This window comes from Jaculus jaculus, chromosome 5, assembly GCF_020740685.1.
Source record: "Jaculus jaculus isolate mJacJac1 chromosome 5, mJacJac1.mat.Y.cur, whole genome shotgun sequence".
Classification (NCBI taxonomy): domain Eukaryota; kingdom Metazoa; phylum Chordata; class Mammalia; order Rodentia; family Dipodidae; genus Jaculus; species Jaculus jaculus.
The window spans coordinates 46856606-46880305 of NC_059106.1; the positions used below are offsets into that span (position 1 = coordinate 46856606).

The 23700-nt window shown below is 44.1% G+C and overlaps 1 protein-coding gene across 5 annotated transcripts in view; it reads left to right on the forward strand.

Moving 5' to 3' along the window:
- The window catches only part of Vps13d (vacuolar protein sorting 13 homolog D), a 274368-nt gene that overhangs the window by 89388 nt on the left and 161280 nt on the right, over nt 1–23700 (forward strand). For 3 of the 5 annotated variants that reach the window (XM_045149288.1, XM_045149289.1, XM_045149292.1), the window contains 10 exons: nt 327–589; nt 1773–1906; nt 6219–6374; nt 7017–7227; nt 7934–8008; nt 11327–11533; nt 12754–12843; nt 17332–17472; nt 20903–21025; nt 23367–23441. In XM_045149288.1, the coding sequence (XP_045005223.1) occupies nt 327–589; nt 1773–1906; nt 6219–6374; nt 7017–7227; nt 7934–8008; nt 11327–11533; nt 12754–12843; nt 17332–17472; nt 20903–21025; nt 23367–23441 (1475 nt within the window). The remainder of the gene's footprint in view (nt 1–326; nt 590–1772; nt 1907–6218; nt 6375–7016; nt 7228–7933; nt 8009–11326; nt 11534–12753; nt 12844–17331; nt 17473–20902; nt 21026–23366; nt 23442–23700) is intronic. The other 2 variants (XM_045149290.1, XM_045149291.1) reach the window with 1 other exon arrangement.

A 23700-nucleotide genomic window follows, 5' to 3' on the forward strand; every position in this document is an offset into this window, starting at 1 on the left:
ATGGTGCTGTGTCACTAAGCCAGCTGCTTGGGAGGTTTAAGATGGAAATTTTCTTCAGCTTAGTAGTTTGAGGTAATCCTGGATAATATAGGATGACCCTATCTTGGAAGAAAAAATGTCTGGGCGTGTTGGCGCATGCCTTTAATCCCAGCACTTGGGAGACAGAGGTCAGAGGATGGCTGTGAGTTGAGGCTACCCTGAGACTACATAGTGAATTCCAGGTCAGCCTGGGCTAGCATGAGACCCCACCTCAAAAAATAAATCATAGGTTGCTGAAATACCATATTTCACTTTCTGATTTTACATTTCTGACTTCTTGCACATAGATCTACAAAGGATTCCTCCTGTTTCACAGTAGTTCTCAACAGTCTCCGGGTGTTTCTTATATTTGACTGGCTGCTATTGGTCCATGACTTTCTGCACACTCCCAGTGATGTTAAGAAACACAGTGTCCTTCCTCCTCGCCGCCGCAACTCCAGCAGCGAATCTGCAGTGGTTCCCAAAACTGTTAAGAGTGGAGTGGTCACCAAACGGTCTTCCCTTCCTGTGTCCAATGAGAGGCACCTGGAGGTCAAGGTCAATGTAACAGGTGATTATCTATAGGAATGTTTTACTGGTTCTTAGTTTGGATGCTAGCTCAGACCTGTCTCACAGAAGCACTCCAAGCCTCTCATTTTTAGACAGGAATAATTTCCACATTTGCATATTATATGGACCAAGAGTTGAGACTTACCTGGATTCTTAGGAGTCAAACCTGGGTCCTTAGACTTTGTAGGCAAGGCCCTTAACCACTAAGCCATCATTCCAGCCCTGTCATACATTTTAAATGTTTGGTTCATTTGTGTTTTTCTTTTCTATTTTTTAAAATTTTGTTTATTTGTTTATTTATGTTAAGACAAGTTCTCACTCCATAGCCTAGGCTGGCTTGGAATTCAACTGTGTAGCCCAAGTGTCATTGAGCTTGCAGTAATCCTCCTGCCTCAGCCTCCTGAGTGCTATGGGATTGCAGGTGCGAGATTTCATACCTGGATTCTGGTGTAAATCTTGCCAGATACACATGAGTAGAAATCTGCCTGCTCCTGCAGGATCAGCAGTCTTGGCATAGATTCTGCATTTTTTAAAAAATTTCCTTTCATTTATTTATTTGAGAGAGAGAATGGGCACACCAGGAGGGCCTCAGCCACTGCAAACAAAGTCCAGACAGATATATGTGCATCTGGCTTACGTGGGTCCTGGGGAATTGAGCACGGTCCTTTGACTTTGCAGGCAAATGCCTTAACCACTGAGCCATCTCTCCAGCTGCGTGCCCAACATTTTTATGTGGGGTTGAACTTGGGTCCTCAAGCTTGCAAGGCAAGTACTTTACTGACGGAGCTATCTCCTCAGCAGTTTTCTGTAGGCAGCTCGAACTTGTAATGCCCTGTGCTGCCTTCCTGAGCAATGTCTTATCAAATCTGCTTCCTGAGATTAAGTCAGGTCACTCCTTGGAGAAGGGATGCTCTTCTAAGTGGTCTGTCAGGCCTCCCAGTGAGATTGGCATGCAGTGTCTCTCTCTGTCCTGAAAGCGTATGCCAAAGAGAGAAGGTCTTTTCTGTCTGTGAGCTGCTCTGTTGGCTCAGCTGTCCTGAGGTGGCAATGAGGCAGGACAGACATTCTGGAGAACAGGTTTGGCTGGGCAATGTTCGCACCTGCTGGATCTGAGCCGCTCTCCTTGTGACACCTGCTGTTTGCCAGCTTCCCAGCTCTTCCCTGACTGCTGCTGTCCTTTCCAGGCACAGAGTTTGTGGTGGTGGAAGATGTGTCCTGCTTTGACACCAACGCCATTATTCTGAAAGGCACCACCGTGCTCACCTATAAACCCCGCTTTGTTGATCGTCCCTTTTCAGGAAGTTTGTTTGGCATCGAGGTAAGCTATGTGTTGTTCATAACACTGCATGGTGGGCTCCAGGGAGAAGCATCTGGAAACAATTTGCCTCCTGAATGATTTTTTTTTTTCTCTAGTGCTAGGGATGGAACCTAGAGCCTTCTCTCCTCTGAGCTATATCCCTCCCACCCTTAAAAAATTAATAATTAATTTGAAGCAGAGAAAATGAGAATGGGCACACCAGGGTCTCTTGCCACTACAAATGAACTCCAGATATATGTGCCACTTTGTATGTCTGGGTTTATGTGGGTACTGGGGATTTAAATGTGGACCGTCAGTGCCTTTAATCTCTGAGCCCCTGCCTCCCACCCTTTTTAATGTCAAGCTGATTTCTGGGCCCACCTCTGGTCTTCTGAGTCAGTAGGGCTGGGAAGGGACTGGAGAACCTGTGTGTGTACGTGTGTGTATGTGTGTCTGTCTGTCTGTCTGTCTGTCTATAGCTGTATGTATTTATCTGTCAGTGTGCCCATCTGTATCTCTATCTGTCATCTGTCAATCATCTATCTCATCTTTTGTGTATATGGTGTTAGGGATTGCATTTAGGAGCTTATGTGTGCTAGGCCAACTGAGCTGCATCCTGTGCCCAGACTGGCCTTGAACTTTCTAACCTTTTGCTTCAGCTTCCTGGGTAGCTGGAATTATAGGCCTGTACCACTACACCCAGCCTTGGCTTCTTTTTTAGCGAAATCATTTATTCCGTTGGAGGGCCTTTGTCATGCTCTTCTCACCTCTGCTGGGGTCCTCTGCTGTGTGAGGCTGTTGATGTGCAGAGGGACTTCTCGCTGTGCTTCCTGCTTTCCTCAGGAAGTTCTAGGAGACTTCCAGTTCCCATTCCTGTTGGTACCTTCATGGTTCTGCAGTTTTCATTTGGAGCCTGCTTAACTCATTCCATGTGGGTCATTTCGTACTGCCACCAAAAAACATACACCGCCAAGGACCTTTGCCATTTTCTTTTTAACTTTATATTTATTTATTTATTTGAGAGAGTGAGAAAGAGGCAGAGAGAAGGAGAGAGAGAATGGGTGCACCAGGGCCTCCACCCACTGCAAATGAACTCCAGATGTGTGTGCCCTCTTGTGCATCTGGCTAATGTGGGTCCTGGGGAATCGAACCAGGTTCCTTTGGCTCTGCAGGCAATCGCCTTAACTGCTAAGCCATCTCTCCAGCCCACCTTTGCCATTTTCAAGATTAAGTTATACTTACTTTATCAATTCCTCTCCCACCCCCAGTGGTCTTTCAAGGAGGCCTTATGAATAAGATGCAGTTGATTGCTGACTAGTGACCCTGTGGGTGCAATTGGGTTTTGTGTGGCAGAAGCTCCTGAAGGAAAAGGGAACATGAAGCTTTTCTGCGCCAAAGTCTTAGGAAAACCACCCGCAGATTTGTGCAGATGGAGTAGTGCCCTGAGTGTCCATCCCCACCCAACCCCCAATACTGAGCGTGATTCTGCAAAAAGCCAAAAGCCAGGGCCTACGGGTCATGGAGGCCTATATAGAAAAGGTGGCAATGATTTTTGTCCAGGAATATCTGATCTATGCAAGAGTACTCTAGAGTCATGTGTGATCTAAAGGATCATGTGTCTGACAGTGATGTGATTTCACAAAGCAGGTAGTTTCCATCTGAGTAGCCTTTGTAACCTGAAAATGTCATGCAGGAGAAACATGGTGGGTTGTGGTCTCTGTCAGATGTCCTTTTTTTTTTTTTTTTTTACTTATTTTAGAGTGACAGAGAAAGGGGTGGGGGGGAAAGAGAGAGAGGGAGAGGGAGAGGGAGAGAATGGGTACACCAGGGCCTCCAGCCCCTGCAAACAAACTTCAGATGCGTGTGCCCTTGTGCATCTGGCTTACTTGGGGCTTGGGGAATCGAGCCTCGAACCGGGGTCCTTAGGCTTCACAGGCAAGTGTTTAACCACTAAGCCATTTCTCCAGCCCAGATGTTCTTTTTAAAATTATTTGTGTGTGTGTACACCAGGGTTTTTAGCTGCTGTAAATGAATGCCTGTGTGGCTTGATGTGGATGGTTAGGGAATTGAGTCCTGTACCAGCAGACTTTGCAAACTAGCATCTTTACTGAGCCATCTCCTCAATCCGTTGGGTGTTCTTAATTCACTGATTTCTGTTAACATTTCTTTCGCTCTAATGCTGATATGTTTGGTCAGAATTCTTTTCCTGTCTCAATAGATCTTCTTGTCATTTCACCTTCACTGCAAGCAATATATAGTACTTCTTTGGGGTTCACATGTAGCCGAGTAAAACATGGAAATCCCTTTTCCTTGACCACTTGTTTTTATGATACACAGTAAGCTTGGTTTGAGAGCAAGGAGCTGTGTGCTTGGGTGATGTCAGTTGATAATGAGACTGAGATCCGCCTGCTTTCCAAGCTACCACAGTACCAGTTTTGAGTAGAAGATCTTCCTGATTGATTAATGAACTGTCAGCTGCAGCTGGGTTTTGTGTAGCAGAAGCCTCTGGAGGAAAAAGGAAAGAGAAACTTCTCTGCTTTAGAGTCTTAGAAAAGCTACACGGCACATTATCTGAGATGCTGGCTTTCCTGGCAGTGCAAGTCAGAGCCCCATTCCAGAGCATCCACGATCTACCATGAAGAGGACTTACAAGGCAGAATCAGTTGCTTTTGTGTATGGCAGAGACCTTGGTGTAGTGTGTTTTCTGCTATGCTGAGACGTGCCCATGGGCGCAGAGGCGGTGAGGGCTCGCTTCTTCCCCAAGCTCCTCTTGGACATGCAATGCGATGGAAAGTCTGCTTTACTCTCTTCTGTGTTCCCTCAAAAATGTTTGTTTGTTTTAGCATTTTAGAATACTTAGACTAATGTACCTGTCACCTAACTGTAGTAATGACTGTGCTTTAAATTAGCAACTTCTCACCACAGGGAAAATCACCTGTTCCCCCACATTTATAATTCCTATTCATAGCTTTTTGTTTGTTTGTTTTCAAGGTAGGGTTCCACTATAATCCAGTATAGTTCAGGCTGACCTGAAACTCACTCTGTAGCTTCAGACTGGCCTCGTGGTGATCCTCCTACAGCTGGAATGAAAGGTGTAGCCTTGCTCATATTTTGATGTGGTTTCCTTTGGTTTTTCTCCGTTAAAAAAGTCACACAGTATTATTAATTAATTGGTTTTTTTTTTGAGACAGCTTAAGCTGTCTTTGAATCCACAACATCTTGCTTTAGTTTCCTTAGTGACTTCTTATATTCTATATGCTATTTATTTTTTAATTTATTTAATTTATTTATTCTGAGACAACTCATGAAGGACAGGCTGGGTGGCCTGAAACTTATGATCTTCTGCCACAGCCTCCTGAGTGCTGGGGGTAAAGGTAACTGCAGAAGCTCTGGTTTTTCTTTTTCTGAGGTAGAGTCTCACTCTAGCCAGGCTGACCTGGTATTCACTGTATAGTCTCAGGGTGGCCTCAAACTCATGGCAATCCTCCTACCTTTGCCCTCCGAGTGCTGGGATTAAAGACGTGCGCCACCACATCCAGCTTGATTTTTTTTTTCAACTTTTAAAATTGGGGGCTAGCACTTGTTGCACAAGGACCCAAGTTCAGATTCCCAGTACCCATGGGAAATGCTGGCTGTTGGTGTACACCTGCAATCCCAGTGCTGGAGAGGCTAAGACAGAAAATCCGTGGCTAGCTAGTCCAGTCCAGTCAGTGAGCTCTAGGTTTACTGAGAAACCCTTTCTCAAAGAATAAGGCCGAAGCTCATGTGATGGTGCACACCTTTAATTCCAGCACTCAGGAGAGGTTGAGGTAAGGAGTACACTAGGAATTAGAGGCCAGCCCGGGGCTACAAAGTGAGTTCCAGGGCAACCTGGGCTAAAATGAGACCCTACCTGGAAAAGAACAAACAAAAAGAATGAGGTGGAGTGGCTGAGGGAGACCCTGTACGTAGACCTCTGGCCTGTATGCATCCTCATACATGCACATCCACAGACCTAAATGAACATGCGTGTTCACGTATGCATGCAAAAGAGGTCGAATGAAATTTCTTATATTTGCAGCATCTTCTTAGCCTAGTTCCTGGAAAGAAGGTTGTTGGGTAAAGGGTCAGCGTCTGTAAGGGTTGGGAATGAATTGCTAACTGCTTTCTTGAAGGTGAGCTGCTGTGCATGCTCTTGGCAGTAGGTGAGCGTCAGCCTTGGTCTTCACAGTATTTCTTTTAGCACTTAGCACAGGACTTGTGAAAACACAGAGCAGATGGCTTCTGAGATAGCCCCTGGCTGATGCAGAGCCCAAGTCAGACAGTCATCTCCCGTGTTGCCTTTCCTTGTTAGGTGTTCTCGTGCCGACTAGGGAACGAGCAGGACACAGCTCTTTCAATTGTTGACCCCGTTCAAATCCAAGTGGAGCTGGTGGGGAATTCTTCCTACCAGAACAGTTCCGGGCTGATGGATGCATTCAACAGTGAAGATTTTCCACCCGTCCTAGAGGTACCGATGAAGCAGCCGCGTAACCCTGACGTGCCCTCCCTTTCCTGTGGGCATCCTTGCCTACTCTCAGATAATTATTTTGAGAGATTTATAAAATTTAATAGATCCATGCCAAATGGATTAGCAAAATGTTAATGATAAATAGTTGGTTCTTTTCTGCTATTCATTCTCTGGTCCTGTGCTTCACTGATTAATATACTTGTATGGAAATCCCCCACTGTGACATTAATTGTGGCAATAATTACCTTAGCTAGTTTTGTTTTTGTTTTTTTCAAGGTAGGGTCTCACTCTAACCCAGGCTGACTTGGTACTCACTCTGTAGTCTCAGGCTGGCCTCGAACTCTTGGTGATCCTCCTACCTCTGCCTCTCAAATGCTGGGATTAAAGGCATATGCCACCACAGCTGGCTTAGCTGGTCTTTTTTTGTAAAATTCATATAGTTTTTTTGCTATTTTATCTGATAGCTGAGACATACAACTTCATGGTTATTTCATTTCAAGATCTTTGCACTCTAGTGAATGAAAAGCTCATTATAGTATCTCTTGGACTTTTAGAACTGGAAGTAGGAATTATGTGTGTACGAAGTGTAAACGCCAAACCAAATGCACCTTTAAAAACCTGCTGCCTTTTACATTTTGCTAGATTCAACTGCAAGCCCTGGACATCAGGCTCTCCTATAATGATGTGCAGCTGTTTCTTGCCATTGCAAAATCCATCCCAGAGCAAGCGAGTGCCGCGGTGCCGGACTCAGTAGCCTCACAGGTCGACTCCCTCAGCAGCTACCCCCCAGGGTCTTCTCGCATTGAAGAGGAAGTCAGAGAAGGTGCGAGACGCACCTTAGATCCTGTCTTGGGTAGGTGTCTAACGGGAAATCCTATCCTCCTTCTTAAGAACATTCCTTCTTTTTAACTTTTTTGTTTCTAATGCACCAATTGCTCATAGTCTAATTATCTGTCATTAGGTATAATTATAAATCATAAGCATGACCCTAATTTATTAAAACTTATTTATTTATGGGGGGGGAAGGAGAGGGAGAGTGTGTTTGGGCATGCCCGAGCCTCTTGTTGCTGCAAACGAACTCCAGATGCATGTGCCACATTGTGTATCTGGCTTTATGTGGGTACTGGGGAATTGAACCTGGGCTGGCAGACTTCGCAAGCAAAAAAAGATTGTCTCCTCAGCCCAAACTCTTTTATTTAAGTTTAAAAGCAGACATCAACTGCTCTAGCCTACAGATGAGTAACACAATTCCTTTCATGGTTGTATTGCTAATACTCAAGCTTCATTTTAAAATTTGAGAATTGTCCTCTGAATTTATGTAGTTAATACTGAATGTTACTATTATGTTTTTAAAGACAAGCATGAGGAAGTGCCTTGTAAGTTCATCATACACTTGACAGAGGCTTGTATTAAGAGCCTGTTTTATCTCAAGAAGGGGAATGTGTGTTTCTCTCTCTCTTTCACACACACACATGCACACACACACACACACACACACACACACACACACACACACACACAGAGAACTGTGAGGTAATTTGCATGAAATTGTTTCCTAGAGTTACAACTGGCTAGGCTGCAGGAGCTGGGCTTCAGCATGGACGACTGCCGCAAGGCTCTCCTGGTGTGTCAAGGTAATCTGAATGTGGATCCACTATCTATAGCTTATGTTGGCCAAGTGATTCCTTCCCATCTCCTCCTTTCCCTCTTTTGCTCCCCCGAGACAGCTACAGCCATAGTGCATAGTTGAAATGGAAAAGACATTTCACTTGTAGGGTTTGGTATTAAATTATAGGGTTCAGCATTCCTGAGGGGTCTTGGAATTCTATATTACAAATGACCTTATTGTCTTTTAAATGATAGTTAATGGAATTATAATTTTATTATGATATATTTTTCCATGTCATTGAAATTAATTGTAAACACTAATTTTTTTTGACATTGGCTCTAGGAATATATTTTAAGTAACATTCTTCACGTTTTTATTCTTTCAGTATTATATATATATTTGTGCAAGAAACATTTTAAAAAATATTTTGAGAGAGAGGGAGAATGACACACACAGAGAGAGAATGGGTGCACCAGAGCCCCTAGCCACTGCAAACGATCTCCAGATGCATGTACCACCTTGAACATCTGGCTTCAGTGGGTATTGGGGAATTGAACCTAGGTTCTTTGGTTTTGCTGGCAAGCACCTTTAATCTCTAAGCCACCTCTGCAGTCCCAAACATTTTTTTTTTTGTGTGTGTGTGACTTTTTGTCTACATCTTCAAGTATTTTCTTGATAGAGAGACTTAGCACTATAAATACCAGACCAAATGGTAAATGTATATAGATATGTATATTATACTGGAATTTAGTTTTATTTACTTATTTATTGGCATATGTTCATTGTACATAGTGATGGACTTCACAGAATTTTCATTTATGTATGTCATTTCTTTTCTCTATATTCATCACATCTCTCTTACCTCTCTCGTTAGTCTCCTTCCAGGCCCCAGAATTTTGCTTCTACTTTCATATCATCATCATCGTGTGTGTGTGTGTTCCATCCTTTTCTGTATCTGTTGGTCTGTTGATGGACGCCTGGGCTAGTTCACTCACTTGCCTCTTGTGGGCAGAGATGCAGTGCACAGAGACTTGAAAGCACCTCTGTAGAACATTGGTGTAGAAATCTGTCCCACAGGTGCTTTGCTGCAGTTGACAAATCCTTTTCTAGGAAGCTCATTCCCAGGTTATACTCCAGTCAGTCATGTATGAACATGCTTGTTTTAGCACCAGTGATTTACATCAACTGTTAACCTTTTTTATCCTGAAAAAAGTGGAGACGGGCAAGTTATTTTGTGTTCCTCAGTTTTGTATTAGTTATCCTTGAGTTTTGGTTTAATTAACTTTATGCCTTATAATATTTATTTTTCCTATGCTTTTGACTCTTTATTTAACCATTGAAACATGGTGTGTGTGTGTGTGTGTGTGTGTGTGTGTGTGTGTGTACACATGCCATGGCAGGTACATGGAGTTCAGAGGATAACTTTTGGGGTTGGTTGCCCCCTTCCATCTTGTTTGCTGTTCACTGTTCCGTTTGTCAAGCTAGCTGGTTTGTGAGCTTCCAGGAAGTTCTGTGTCTGTTTTCCAACTCACCATAGGCACAGTGGGGTGACAGATGTCTGCCACAGCTTCTGGATTTTTACCTGGGATCGAGGGGTCTGAACTCAGGCACCTAGGTGCTTGTGCAGCAAGAGCTTTATCTGTTGAGCCATCTCCCCAATCCCACTTTTTAAATATTATTCTTTTTTGTGTGTGTAGGTACAGGATGTGTGTTGTGCATATATGCATGCTTGTGTGTGTATATATGCATGTATGTGTGTGCACATGTATGTGGAGGTTGGAGGTTGATGTCAGTTACCCTTCCTTAATCACTCTGTCACTTTTGCACCTTCTAAACAAATTATTCATTTACTTATTTATTTTGAGGCAGAGTCTTATTCTAGCTCAGACTGACCTAAAATTCACTATGTAGTCTCAAGGTGGCCTCGAACTCACAGTGATCCTTCTACCTCTGCTTCCCAAGTGCTGGGATTAAAGGTGTGCACCACCATGCCCAGCTTATTTTATTTATTTATTTATTATAGATAGAGAGAGGGAGAGAGAGTGACAGTGAGAATGGGCCATGCCAGGACCTCTAGCCACTGCAGATGAACTCCAGACACGTGTGCCACCATGTGCATCTGGCTTACGTAGGACCTGGAGAATTGAACCAGAGTCCTTAGGCATCTTGGGTATGCATCTTAACCGCTAAGCCATCTCTTCAGTCCTGTTTGCTTTTTGAGGTAGCGTCTTGCTCTAGCCCAGGCAGACCTGGAATTCACTATGTAGTCTCAAACTTAACCGTGATCCTCCTACCTCTGCAGGGTTTATGGTGTGTGCCACTATGCCCAGCCACCTTATTTTTTGAGCCAGGTTCTTTCACTGAACGTAGGACTGACCAGTTTGGTTACATTAGCTACCCAGCAAATCTCTGAGATCCTCCTGTTTCTGTTTCCCCAGCACTGGCATTATAGGTGCATGCTACCACACATGGCATTTTATGTGCATGCTAGGGATATGAACTGAAGTTATTGTGTGGTGAGCACTTTACACTGAGCCATCTTGCTACCTCCCCAAAAACCATTTTTTTCAAGTTATAAGAGCCTTTTAAATTTCTTTCTCAAATCTTCTATACTAACTAAAGCTACTTAGTCTCGTTAGTAATAAAGATTACAGAGTGCTTTTAGAGCCATTAGTGCATTATTAGTATTCTGGGCCTCACTGATTTCCTCTCCCTGTTATTCCCCTGAGTGCTCCAGGGCACAGAAATCAAGTCTCTTGCCCACCTAGTAAGTGCAGGACTAGGATCTAGAGCCACGGTTGCTCCAGTTCTCAGGCCCTTAAGTAAGGGTCTGTTCTATGCTCTGGTAATTTCCAAGTGTGTAGTGACTTCCCCCTTCCCTTTTCTTTCTTCTTTGAACCTTTTCTTTTTTTTTTGTGGGGGTGGCAAAAAGTACATTAGAAATCTGCACTGGAAAGTCAGATTATGTACCAACTAAGACATTTGAGACCTTAGCCCATGTGAAGCCATGCAGAGAGGATTGCATACCACGTGGCCCTTAGAGTGGGCTCCCTCTCCCCCCTGTCCACTGATGGCACAGGAAGGAGGGCTGGCCTCCTGGAGGTCTTGGGAGTCACACTTGAGCCGAAGGTGTGCAGTGAACAGGGTCTTACACCGTTCGCTTAGTAACAGAATTCCCGCTGTGTCTCCCTCCCGCTTTTTCTTCTCATGTGAAAACACTTCTGATCAGGGTTTTCTTGGCTGCCCCATCGATCTCTAGGAAGCTCTTTCTCCTGTTCCTCTGTGAGGTGCCAGGGTAGTTGTGGACACTGGTGGAACCTCTAACCTTCTAATGTTTTTGAAGGCCAGTTGAAAAAGGCAGCAAGCTGGCTGTTCAAGAATGCGGAGCCCCTGAAGTCTCTGTCGCTGGCCTCGGGCAGCCGGGACAGCCCGGGGGCGGTGCCATCGCCACGCATCTCCGGCGTGGAGGTCAAGGCGGAGAGCGTGTGCGTCTGCTTCATCGATGACTGCATGGACTGCGACGTGCCCCTCGCCGAGCTCACCTTCTCCCGTGAGTGCCGCGCTTGCGGGCGCCGCGGACGCTTAATTCAGTGACCGTGGCATTACGTTGTACATGTTTAATGTTGTTCTTGCTTCCCTCTACTTGGTAGTAAGGGTGGAATTTAGATAGCAGTTTCACACATGCTTTCCATTATGTATATTTTCCAGAAATTGGTATTTATTTGCCTACATGGCCTTCAGCCTACAGCCTTGGAATAGCTGTCATTGATAAGATTACCGTTGTTGTAATAACTGGAGCCCAGTCTCCACCCCCCACCCCCGCATTCTGCTTACCTTCCCCGTCTCTGACCAGAGTCAGAATGTGTTATTCTGCACACTGACAAAATAAGCAGAGGAAAGATTGCTTTTGCCTTGTCTCCCTCTTGAAAGCAAAACAAAGCCATGCTCTTAGTAGAAGTCTCATCTAGGTCTTTCTGCCAAGGACCATGTGTGAGGTGACCTGTTCTTCACCTGCAAGCTGTCTTTGGTCGGACGGACCAGGGCAGGAGGACTGTATTCTGTATCTTCTTGCAGGCAGCCAGGACGAGGCCTCCAAGGAGAGTATATAGAAACCCACTAGCTGTATCCATGGTTTTCATCGTACTAGCCTCATGTTTAAGAAAAGTTTGTTTCTGGGGCTCTCGGTCAGCCTTTAGCCCATCCTAGAGGTTGTCCTTGTCACTCCCTGTTCTGTCAGGTCTGCCAGGATGCATGATTAAACGCTTTGGAGTTTTGACTCTGAATAAATACCTTTTTTTATTATGTATTTTTTTATTTATTTGAGAGAGAGAGCATGCATGCACACCTTGGCTTTCAGCCACTGCAAGTGCACCCTAGATGCATGCACCACCTAGTACATATGGCTTTCGTGGGTCCTGGGGAAATGAATTTGGGTTCTTTGGTTTTGTGGGCAAGTACCTTACCTGCTAAGCCATCCTTCCAACCCCAAATAAATATCTTTTCTATAGAGAATAATTAGCTGGCTTTAGGGAGTGCTAAAATGCTCAGTCATCAAGATGAATAAAGCTTCAATATAGTAGCTTCAGAAGATCTTGATGGATGTTAAAAGCCTACGTGAGGGACAGAGTATCACCACAGTTTTGTGTGCGCTCTCTTCTATAAGAACATCAGTTCTAGCTGCGGCTAGCGTCAGTCTAACGCATTTTCATCTACAAAGGCTGCACTGGGCTGCTCTTGCCCTGCCACTGCAGCAAGGTTTCTTTGTTGCAGGTCTGAATTTTCTTCAGCACATAAGAACCAACCCTGAAGGCTACGCCCACTTCACCCTTTCTGGAGATTATTATAACCGTGCTCTCTCTGGTCAGTATACATTTGTGTTATTGTGGGATTTCTAAATATGTTTTGGGCTGTGGAGATAGCTCAGGGGTAAAGTGCTGTGCAGGGTTGAGGACCTGTGTTTGGATTCACAGCATCTGTTAAACATGTCGGGTATGGTGGCAGATGCCTGTGATCCTAGGACGGGGAAGATATAGACCAAACATCTTGGGCTCACTGGGTAGCTAGCTAGCCTGAATTGGTAAGCTCTAAGTTAGCGAGGGATCCTGTTTCAAAGAGTAAGGTGGAAAGTGATCTAGTAAGACACCCGAGGTCAAATTCTGACCGTCACACACATGTGATATGCACTTCCCTATATACTTGAGCCCACACACATACAAACATAAATACATTGCATGCATGTATACCACACACACACAAATACCTCTACCAACAACATACATACACACGTTTAAATGTTCGCCTAGGCCCACTACTGCAAAAGTTTGACACGAAGAAGAGGGTTAGGTGGGGTGAGACAGGGAAAATCTAAAAGCAACTGACTCGTAATCACAGAAGCAAGATTTTCTGTTTTTCTAAAAATAAATATATCTGATGTGTTGTGACTAATTCTTTAAAATTTTCATAGTTAGGTCTGATCATATAGCATAGTTCCTCCTAAAACATGGTATTGCTCAGTGTTGAAGGGTCATGTGTTTGGCCCTGATAATCATTATGTTTTTAAAAAATTTTTTTAAATTTATTTATTTGAGAGCGACAGACACAGAGAGAAAGACAGATAGAGGGAGAGAGAGAGAATGGGCACGCCAGGGCTTCCAGCCTCTGCAAACGAACTCCAGACGCGTGCACCCCCTTGTGCATCTGGCTAACGTGGGACCTGGGGAACTGAGCCTCGAACCGGGGTCCTTAGGCTTCATAGGCAAGCGCTTAACCGCTAAGTCATCTCTCTAGCCCTGTTTTTTTTTTTTTGATAGTTTAATGTTCATCAGCATTTTCTTTTTTCTTTTTTTGTTTTTTCAAGGTAGGGTCTCACTTTAGCTCAGGCTGACCTGGAATTAACTCTGTAGTCTCAGGGTAGCCTTGAACTCATGGTGATCCTCCTACCTCTGTCTCCTGAGTGCTGGGATGAAAGGCTTGCACTACCACACCTGGCTCCATCAGCATTTTCAGCCTCTAGCCTGCTCAGTCCCCACAGGACCTGTTTGTTTCATAAGAAGGGCACAGTCAGTGGTGATCCTGTCCTACCTATTCCCTAAAGCAAAGCCCTGTTGAGCAGAGCTGAATGTTACTCTAAATGTAAGCTCGGGATAAACCTGAGAGGCATTTTCATGTTTTCCTCCTCCCATTGCAAAGACCCTAGATGGGCCTTATATTAGTCTGTTGTTCATTATTATCAACAAAATACCCAAAGCTGGCTACTTTCTGAAGAGAAGAATTTTATTCATTCATAGTTTTTGAGGCTGAAAGACCAAAATTCCATTGGTTCAGCCTCTGCAGAGGACTCATTGGCAAATAGCATCAGGGAGGAGTACATGTGGGAGGGAGGGAGCTATCACATTGCCTGACAGGAAGCCAGAGAGCAGTTCAGGGTCAAGGCTCCAACTTACGTAACTGCAGTTCTTTTGGGGGACATGCAGTGAAGGACCCAAAGACCTTGCTTTAGGTGTCTCCTCTCAAAGGTCCCACCACTTCCATTGCCATATTTGGTAACCCAGCATCTGGGACATGAACTTTTGGGGGACAAACCACATTTAAACCATAGCAGGCTTAAGCAGGTTGAATTTTAGAAGCCATTGTATGTTCAGGCCTAAGGGTTTGAGCTGGCAACTTCTGAGCCCTATCAGAACTCCTCGCAGGTGTGGACCTTACAAGTAAGGAAAGTGGTGATGCCCAGTGCAGGTTGAAGCCCACCCGGGGTCTCCACCTTCCATTGCCACGGAGGAGTAGGCCTCCATTGCTGCTGTTGATTGTTCTAGAGTCTTGTCACATTTAAGTTCAGTGTCATTAACGTTCACAGAAAGGTAACAGTCTTCTTTCCTCATCCAAAATGTTTAGCTTTAGCACAATGGCCTGAATCTCCTTAATGAAGAGAAACTCCTGCAGAGCACATGGCAGCTATTTTAGCTATTTTGCTGAGAAATACTTATTTGCCCATTTCAAATGCTACTTTTTTTTTTTGCTTGCTTGTTTGTTTTTTTGAGGTAGAGTCTTGCTCTAGTGACCTGGAATTCACTGTGTAGTCTCAGGCTGGCCTTGAACTCAGAGATCCTCTTATCTCACCCTCCTAAGTGCTAGGATTAAAGGTGTGTGCCACCACACCCAGCCTGCTACTTACTTTCAAAGTTGTGTGAATGTGCTCTGGGCACTACGTGTCAAATGGCATGGAGACTAATGAACCTGCTCTTGGTTACTGGGATGTATTGAATTAGATGTGCATCATGGCTGACTACATGAGGGTATTTAAGAGTCTATCATGGGCTGGAGAAAGGGCTTAGTGGTTAAGGCGATTGCCTGCAAAGAAAAAGAACACAGGTTCAGTTACCCAGGACCCATGTCAGCCAGGTGCACATGGTCCATGATTCTGGAGTTCATTTCCAGTGGCTGGAGGCCTTGGCATGCCAATCTTCCCCCTCTCCTCTATTTCTGTCCCCCCTCCCCCGCTTTCAAATAAATGAATAAAAACAAAATATTTTTGGGCTGGAGAGATTGCTTAGTGGTTAAGGCTCATGGCCCCACATTAGCCAGATGCATAAGGGGGCGCATGCCTCTGGAGTTCATTTGCAGTGGCAGGAGGCCCTGGTGCACCCATTCTCTCTCACTCTTTCTTTCTGTCTCTAATAAATAAGTAAAAATAAAATCTTAAAAAATATATTTTTTAAAGTCTGTCAAAAGTTAGTTAGCTGGCCTTTAAAAGTTGAGTATTTAAAATCACAAAGAGATAATCTTTTTGTTGTTTTGTTTTGAGACAAGCTGTCTGTATCCTAGGCTGGCTTTGAACTCATGCCTCTTGAGTGCTGGGATCACAGGCTTACACCACCACTTGGCTTGAGATACCATGTTTTATACCCATTAGATAGGCAACAGGTAAGTATAACACTGCTGAGTATTGGAGCAAGTACTAGCCATGGTTTCTGCTATTGGGTTTTTGTTGTAAGTTGGTATCCTTGCTTTGGAAAACCATTCAGTATCCCTTAGAAGTGAACATAAGCAAACTTAGCAGCTGGTCTAGACACTGCTGTCTAGTTTTGGACACGAAGCACTTCCTTACTAGGTGGACAAGGGAATGTGGACAGACTGAACCAGTATCTTCCTAGTAGCAGTGAATCTATGGTTAAATGAACGTCTCTCAGAAGTAGACTGGGTAAATAAAACATATATGCATTAGTGGATTGCTGTTTAGGGCCAAAAAAGTTGAATAAGAACACACACAAAGATTTTGTTTATATATATATATATATATATATATATATATATATATATATATATATATATATATATATCAGTTATTCATTTACAAGGAAAACCAAAATATTCTTAAGGAATGCATGCATGTGTGTGGTAAAACTATAAAGAAAGACTAGGAGATAGTTAAATAATCCAGCATCCCAGCACTCTGGCAGGCTGAGGTGGGAGATTCAGGTCAGAGGATTGCTGTGAGTTCAAGGCCAATCTGGGCTACAGAGTGAGTTCCAGGTCAGACTGGGCTAGAGTGAGACCCTACCAAAAATAAAGCAAGCAAGCCACTAAGATTATTATCAATCCAGGCATGGTGGCACATGCCTTTAATCCCAGCATAGGGAGGCAGAGGTAGAAGGATTTCTGTGAGGCAGAGGTATGAGGATTTCTTTGTGTTTGAGGCCAGCCTGAGAATACATAGTAAATTCTATGTCAGCCTGGACCAGAACAAGATCCTATCTTGAAAAAGCCAAAGAGAAGGGGAGAGAGAGAGAAGATTATTATCATCAAGTCAGTAAAAGAGGGGCTGGCTTAGTGGCTAAGATGTTTGCCTGCGAAGGTTCAATTCCCCAGGACCCACGTAAGTCAGCTGCGCAAGGGACACGTGTGTCTGGAGTGTGTCTGGAGGAAAATGGGGAGTGAGTGGCACTCCAGATTCAAAGGTCTTTGCCATTTCCATTTCTTAAATGGGTGTCTGAGTATATGTGGTGGTATTGTCTTTAAACTGCATCTGAATGTATTCTAAATTCCTTTTGTACCTGTAAGGCTAATAAGCCTCCAAATGCACCTGTTACTCAACCACATAGGGCACTATCCTCCCGCCCCATTCCTGTCACCTTGGCAAGACTGTAGTGGGACCGCTTATGCTTTTCCCCATGTGTTCCATGGACAGCAGACATCTGTAGAGTGACCTTAGTGAGAGGTGGGACTTTTATTATGAAAGTGAATTGGGTCTGTTAAGCTATAGTCTATCCTTCCTAAGCATTTGTGAACAGTGTTCCTCTATGAAGCCTTGATATCTGTTGAACAGATGTCCTACTTCCTGTGTTCTTTCAGGCTGGGAGCCATTTATTGAGCCATGGCCCTGCTCTGTATCCTGGCAACAACAGGCAGCGAGTCGTCTCCATCCTCCTCGCCTGAAGTTGGAGGCCAAGGCCAAACCCCGCTTGGACATCAACATCACTTCTGTACTGATCGGTGAGTGGAAAGTTGCCCGTTGGTTGTAGGTGGCACCTTTCTGCGCAGAAGACCCTATCTGTAGACAATTAATCTTAGGTGGGCAATGCTTTGCCCAGTGTCTGATATCACTTACTTGTTATGGCTGCTTTCTTGGCCAAGCCTAACTTGGCTTCCAGAGTTGGTGCCCTGTGTGACTAGGTCAGAGCTGAGGCTCCGTGGGGAAGGCAGAAGAGCCCCGTGAACTTTCTCCTCCCAGTGCTTGTCACCTGTGTTCACTAAATGTTCTGCCAGTGAGGATAGACTCATGTCTCGCAGGCTGGTCATAGAGTGATTTTTCTTTTAAAGCTTTTTTTTTTTTTTTTTCAGTCAAGGTCTTACTGTGTATCCCAAGCTGGGCTCAAACTCCCGGTTTTTCTTCCTCAGCTTCCACAGTGCTAGGATCAGAGGCATGCCCCACCGTGGACATTGCAGAGTGATTGAGGAATGACTTTGAAACCTCTATCTTAACAGCAGAGCAAGTTGCCTGTGTTGTTTTCCATTCTGCTGACCCAACTCTGAAAATGACTTAATTAGAGGGTTGCCAAGCCAGTGGTACATCCTAACAGTTTCCTTAGTGGTGACACTGAGAAGTGCATCTCTGAATTTGATGGGGTGAAAGAGAACCACTCAATCTTGTATTTCTGTCACCTGAAACTAGAGGAGAGCTAGAGAGATGGCTCAGCAGTTAAAGGCCCTTGCTTGCAAAGCATGTTCAGCTGGGTTCAGTTATCCAGGACCTGTGCACATAAAGCCAGGGGCACAAAGTGGCACGTGCATCTAGAATTCATTTGTGGGGGTGAGGTCCTCGTGTACCCATACTGTATCTATCAAATAAGAAAATAAATATTAAACCTCTGCACTGCTGGGCACTTTGTATGCTTTCTGTGAAATCTCACATTCACTATTTGGTTTATTGGTTTTATGACCATATTTTGGTGATACTGTGATTATCTTTGGGTTGTAACATAGATATTGTAAATTGCAAATTTTCTCCAGTGTGCCAATCAAGGCTTCTCGATAGCCATCCAATGCTGAGTGAGATGCAGCCGTAATTTTTTTGATCAGAATAATTTGAAACTGCTATTTTAAGTGATCAGATTTCACTCATTAATTTGTTTGGATATTTGTATTACCTGTGGTTACTGAGCATGGTATAGGCTTGTAATGTCAGCATTCCAGAGACTGAAGTAGGAATATCATGAGTTCAAGGTCAGCCTGGGCTACATAGTGAAACCTTGTCTCAAAATCAAAAAACAAAGCTGGGCATGGTGGCACATGCCTTTAATTCCAGCACTCAGGAGGCAGAGGATTACTGTGAGTTCAAGGCTACTCTGAGACTACATAGTTAGTTCCAGGTCACCCTGGACCAGAGTGACATCCTACCTCAAAAAACAAAAACAACAAAATTTTATAAAACAAAAGAGGGAGCTGGGTGCGGTGGCACATACCTTTAATTACAGCATTTGGGAGGCAGAGGTAGGAGGATCGCTATGAGTTTGAGACCACCCTAGAATATGTATTGAATTACAGGTCACCCTGAGCTAGAGTGAAACCTTACCTTAAAAACGAACAAAAGAGAGAGAGAAAGGAAGAAAGAAAAAAAGGAGGAGGCAAGAAAAAAGGAAGGAGGGCTGGAGGGATGGCTTAGTACTCAAGGCGTTTGCCTGCAAAGCCAAAGGACCCACGTTAGCCAGATGCACAAGGGGGCACACGCGTCTGGAGTTCGTTTGCAGTGGCTGGAGGCCCTGGCGCACCCATTCTCTCTCTCTGTCTCTCCATCTCCCTCCCTCTTTCTCTGTCAAATAAATAAATAAATAAATAAATAAATAAATAAATAAATAATAAAATATATTTAAGAAAAAAGGAAGGAGCTGGAGTGATGGTTCAGCAGTTAGAGTGCTTGCCTGCAAAGCCTAGCAACCCAGCTTTGATTCCCCAGTACCCACATAAAGCCAGATGCACAAAGTTTCACATGTGTTTGGAGTTTACAGTGGTAGTTGCCCTGCTGCACCCATCCTTTCTGTCTGTCTGTCTGTCTTTCTCTCTGCTTATAAATGAGTAAATAAAAAATATTTTTAAAATGAAGGAAGGAAAGAAAATCACATATACAACAGTAAATTAACCTTATCATTCTAAACTGTGTCATTTTTACTATTGTTTTTCCCATCATCTACTTAATTTGTGTTAGTTTTTTGTATCCTTCTGAGTAGCCTATAAATGAGAGTAGTCTTGTTTGTATTTCTGATGAGCAGGAATGCCTTTTTAAAATGTCTTTTAAAGACTCTCTTGTTGGGCTGGAGAGATGGCTTAGCGGTTAACCACTTGCCTGTGAAGTCTAAGGACCCTGGTTCAAGGCTCGATTCCCCAGGACCCACGTTAGCCAGATGCACAAGGGGGCGCATGTGTCTGGATTCATTTGCAGTAGCTGGAGGCCCAGGATTGCCCATTCTCTCTCTCTCTCTCTCTCTCTCTCTCTCTCTCTCTCTCTGCCTCTTTCTCTGTCACTTTCAAATAAATAAAAATGAAAACAAAAAATATATTTAAAAAAGACTCTCTTGTTTGGTGAAATCTTCAATTCTCTGTTTCTAATGGTGTTCTAAAACCCAGAAACATTGCTAGGACCTCTTAGTGCGTGGATACATCTCACTTGTACAGGCAAGTATTGGACCTGAAAACCAGAAATCATTGATTCTTGTTTTAAAGACTAGCTTCTCTCTCATTTGGCACAGAAGGTCTTTACTGCTGCATGCTGCCATTCCCATGAGAATCTCCCTTCAAAACATAAACCTCCCCGGGAGCATTGCTGCTGGGTCTCGACCTCCTGAGTCAACCATAGCTTCCTAACTAGTGTGTCTCCAGACCTTCTCCCTCGTTGTGGCATGCCATGTTACTTGCAATTACGCCTTTCTCTTCCCCAGCTCTCTCCGCCATGTCCCAACACACAGCATTTTTGAATATGCCATGTACTTTTTCATACCTTAGAGTCTTTGCATATATTATTCCTTTCCCTCAAAATGCCTCTCCAATCTCAGTTTCATTAGTAGTGGTTATTTATTCTCCAAACACTAAGGGCTCCACTACTCCGAGACTTCCTTGGACTTTGGGGTATATTCCTTCTCTTGCCAAAACAGAGTAAGTGTTCCCATCTCCTGGGCCCCATAGCATCTTGTTTATTTCTGTTTTATTCCCTTGTGCAGCGTGGATCAGCTCTGTGGTGGCAGTACTCTGCTCCCATTAATGTCTTCCATGCGGTGTGGCAGACCTCGAGGGCCTAGCCCCCCTGAGCTTCCAGCGTGGGCCCCGCACGTACCAAAGCGCACAAGAAAGGCTTGTGTTGCTGAAGTGAATGATGTGATGTGAACTTTTAATCATTTCTAATTCTCCTCTCGATGGCTCTGTGGAATTCTAGACCAGTATGTAAGCACCAAAGAGTCGTGGATGGCAGATTACTGTAAAGAAGACAAGGAAGTCGCTGCAGCCAAGACGGAAGACTGGATGGGCTCCTCAGTAGATCCTCCATGCTTTGGACAGAGTAAGATTTTAATTTGCAAATGTCTCTATCAGTGTTGACCTACAGACCAATGCCTCCCTAAGAAATTTAAATCGAACCGTCATTTTTCATGGAGAAATTTATAGGAAGATCTGACTGTCCTGTGTTAATTCTATTTTAGTCCTTGTTAAAAGATAGTTTTCTGGCTCAAACTACTGAACTTTTGATATGGGCTCTAATTCCATCATCGACTGGGAGAGGGGAGTCTAAATTCCGGTGACGTTGCAAATGAGCCGGCACACCTGAGATTGCACCAGGACCAGCTGCTCAGCAAAGCACTCTTTTAACATTTAAAGTTAGCGAGTTTGTGGACTTATCTGTGTTCTTGAAAAGAGGGAGGGCAGGATCCCATGTGGAAAAACGTTTTTAAAGGGGGAGCCTATATTGTTCTTAGAGTATAAAAGAATTGAATACCCAGCCTCTGGAGGAAGGAGAGTCAGTTTGTTCTCCACAGATGATGTTTTCTTTGTCTGTTTAATGCTTCACCATGGAGCTGTGCTCTCCTCAGAGCTGGGGAGATGGTGATAGACAACTGCAAGGGCTTCATTGTTCTACAAGCCATTGTCATCCAAATTCAACTCAGCCCCAACTCTTTCAGCGTGGTTTCTTTGGGGAGTCTTGGCTGGACTTCACAGAGCTCATGAATACCTCAGTGTTCCCTCTGGTCTGCAGACATGTCATGGGAAGTGGGTTTCCATAGTGTGTGGAGTATCTATGCTGGCTCGCCTCTCAGAGTGTGTGAGCTGACTCTGTCTGCCTTGTTCTTCTAGAAGGAGACGCAGGGAGTGACTTGTATCTGTGTTCTCAGGCTATTGCTTCAAGTCCCAAGGTCGTCGTTTAGGAGCCAGTGCTTCCAGTCTGCCTCCCTAACCTTCCCAGTTCATGTCCAGAAAGCCATAGTCTACCCACAGGACTGAATAATCTTTGTAATATGTAATATGTCCAAGAGAGTGTGGCGGTTCTGAAAACATGCTGCATCCTGGGGGTGGGGGGAGGTATTAAATGGAGAGTCAGCATAGCTAGGAAGGCTCAAGATTCAGTAGTAGCACATAGTTTCCCTGTCTCTCTTGTTGGTAAATTTTCTCTGTTCTCTGTAGTCAGTTATCTGCTAATGCTGCTGTTAAGTTTTATTTTATAGTTTTTTAAAATAATGCTTCTTTTTTAAAAAAAATTGACAGTTTTATATGTCTAAGTATAATGTTTTTTGATCATAATCTTCTGCCATTATTTTCTCATCCTTCTGCCTATTTCCCTTCCACTAATTCCCATCTTCTTCCCAGCAAGTCCCTTTTCTATTTTGATGTTTTTTTTTCTTCCCCCTGTTGTGGAGACAGATTTCATTTTCAATTAAGCTGACGCAGGTGGGATATGCCTTTTGACCCATACAAAACAGAACCAGACCAAATTTCCAAATGCCTCTTCATATGGAAATACCTGGGCAATATGCATATTTTAATAGGTCTGGGTTTCAATCTTGTTGAATGAGTTGGTCACACCTTTCAGGTTTATTTGAGAATTTGGTCACATCCTCCTCCCCCAGAGTTGTGCTTTTCATTCAGACCAACCTTCAAACGAGCCCCTTGAACAGCCCTTCTATAAAATTCAGCCTAAGGAACTGTTGGTTTTGCATTGTTTTGCTGATTCTTTAGCAGGGGGGAGAGTGTGTTGGCCTCATTTTGACATAATTGCCCTTGTTCCTAAGGGTTGGTCCCAAAGGTAGCCTTGGATGCTGTGGCACTTCCCTGAACATACAGTTTTGTATTTCAAGGTCATTTTGTGAACCAAATATAAACGTTCTTGTAATGTCTACATGTGATTTAGAATTCAGTATGGTGAGATCAGCCCTAGTAGAGACTGTTGAAGACCGGAGCCCACACTGACTTCTCCTGAGCGTTTGAGGCCCCCAGCAACCAGCATTCTGTTGCTACTGCGTTTTTCCAACTAGAATGGAGTATCCTCCCTCCAAATCCATGCGGATTGGTTCTTGTAACTTTTCTCTGTGCCAATTAAGAAAATAATCTGCTTTAAATGAAGAAACCTCAAAAGGCTCGTCATTCTGCTGAAGAGAACGTTTGCTATGCTTTTCTTCCCCTAATTATAAAAAGAGAAGCGCGCTGCTTTGGGTCAGCGTGCGATGAGAGCTGTGTGCACAGCAGCGCGCTTCGCCAGGCACATTCTTGGCTCCTAAGAACGCAGGAGGATGAGCCTGTAACTGCTCGGTGCATGCTGTTGCCATACTGTTCTGTTTGTGCTTGTTGTTGAAGGTGGAGCTGACTTGCCACATTTATTCTTGCCCTCTAACTTTGTCTCTCCTGTCTACCAGGCCTCCCCCTTGTCTACCTTAGAACTAGGAGCACAGCCAGTCTGACTAACCTAGAGCACCAGATCTATGCTAGAGGTACAGTACAGCCAAGCGAGGGCTTGCTTCCTTTTCCTGTTTCAAGCACTGCCTGGTACATTGATTTTTATATTTGTTCACTGGAGCTGAAGGGGGAACATTTGTTTGTAAGAACATCTCCAACTAATGAACAGAGTGGCACCTCATTATATCAGCAGCAATGCATTGCCTGTCTTCCACCTCCCTTAACCTTTGGTGCAAGTGGAATACGCTCCGCAGTATGTGATGCACAAACAGCCAAGGCCAATTAAAGGGGCTT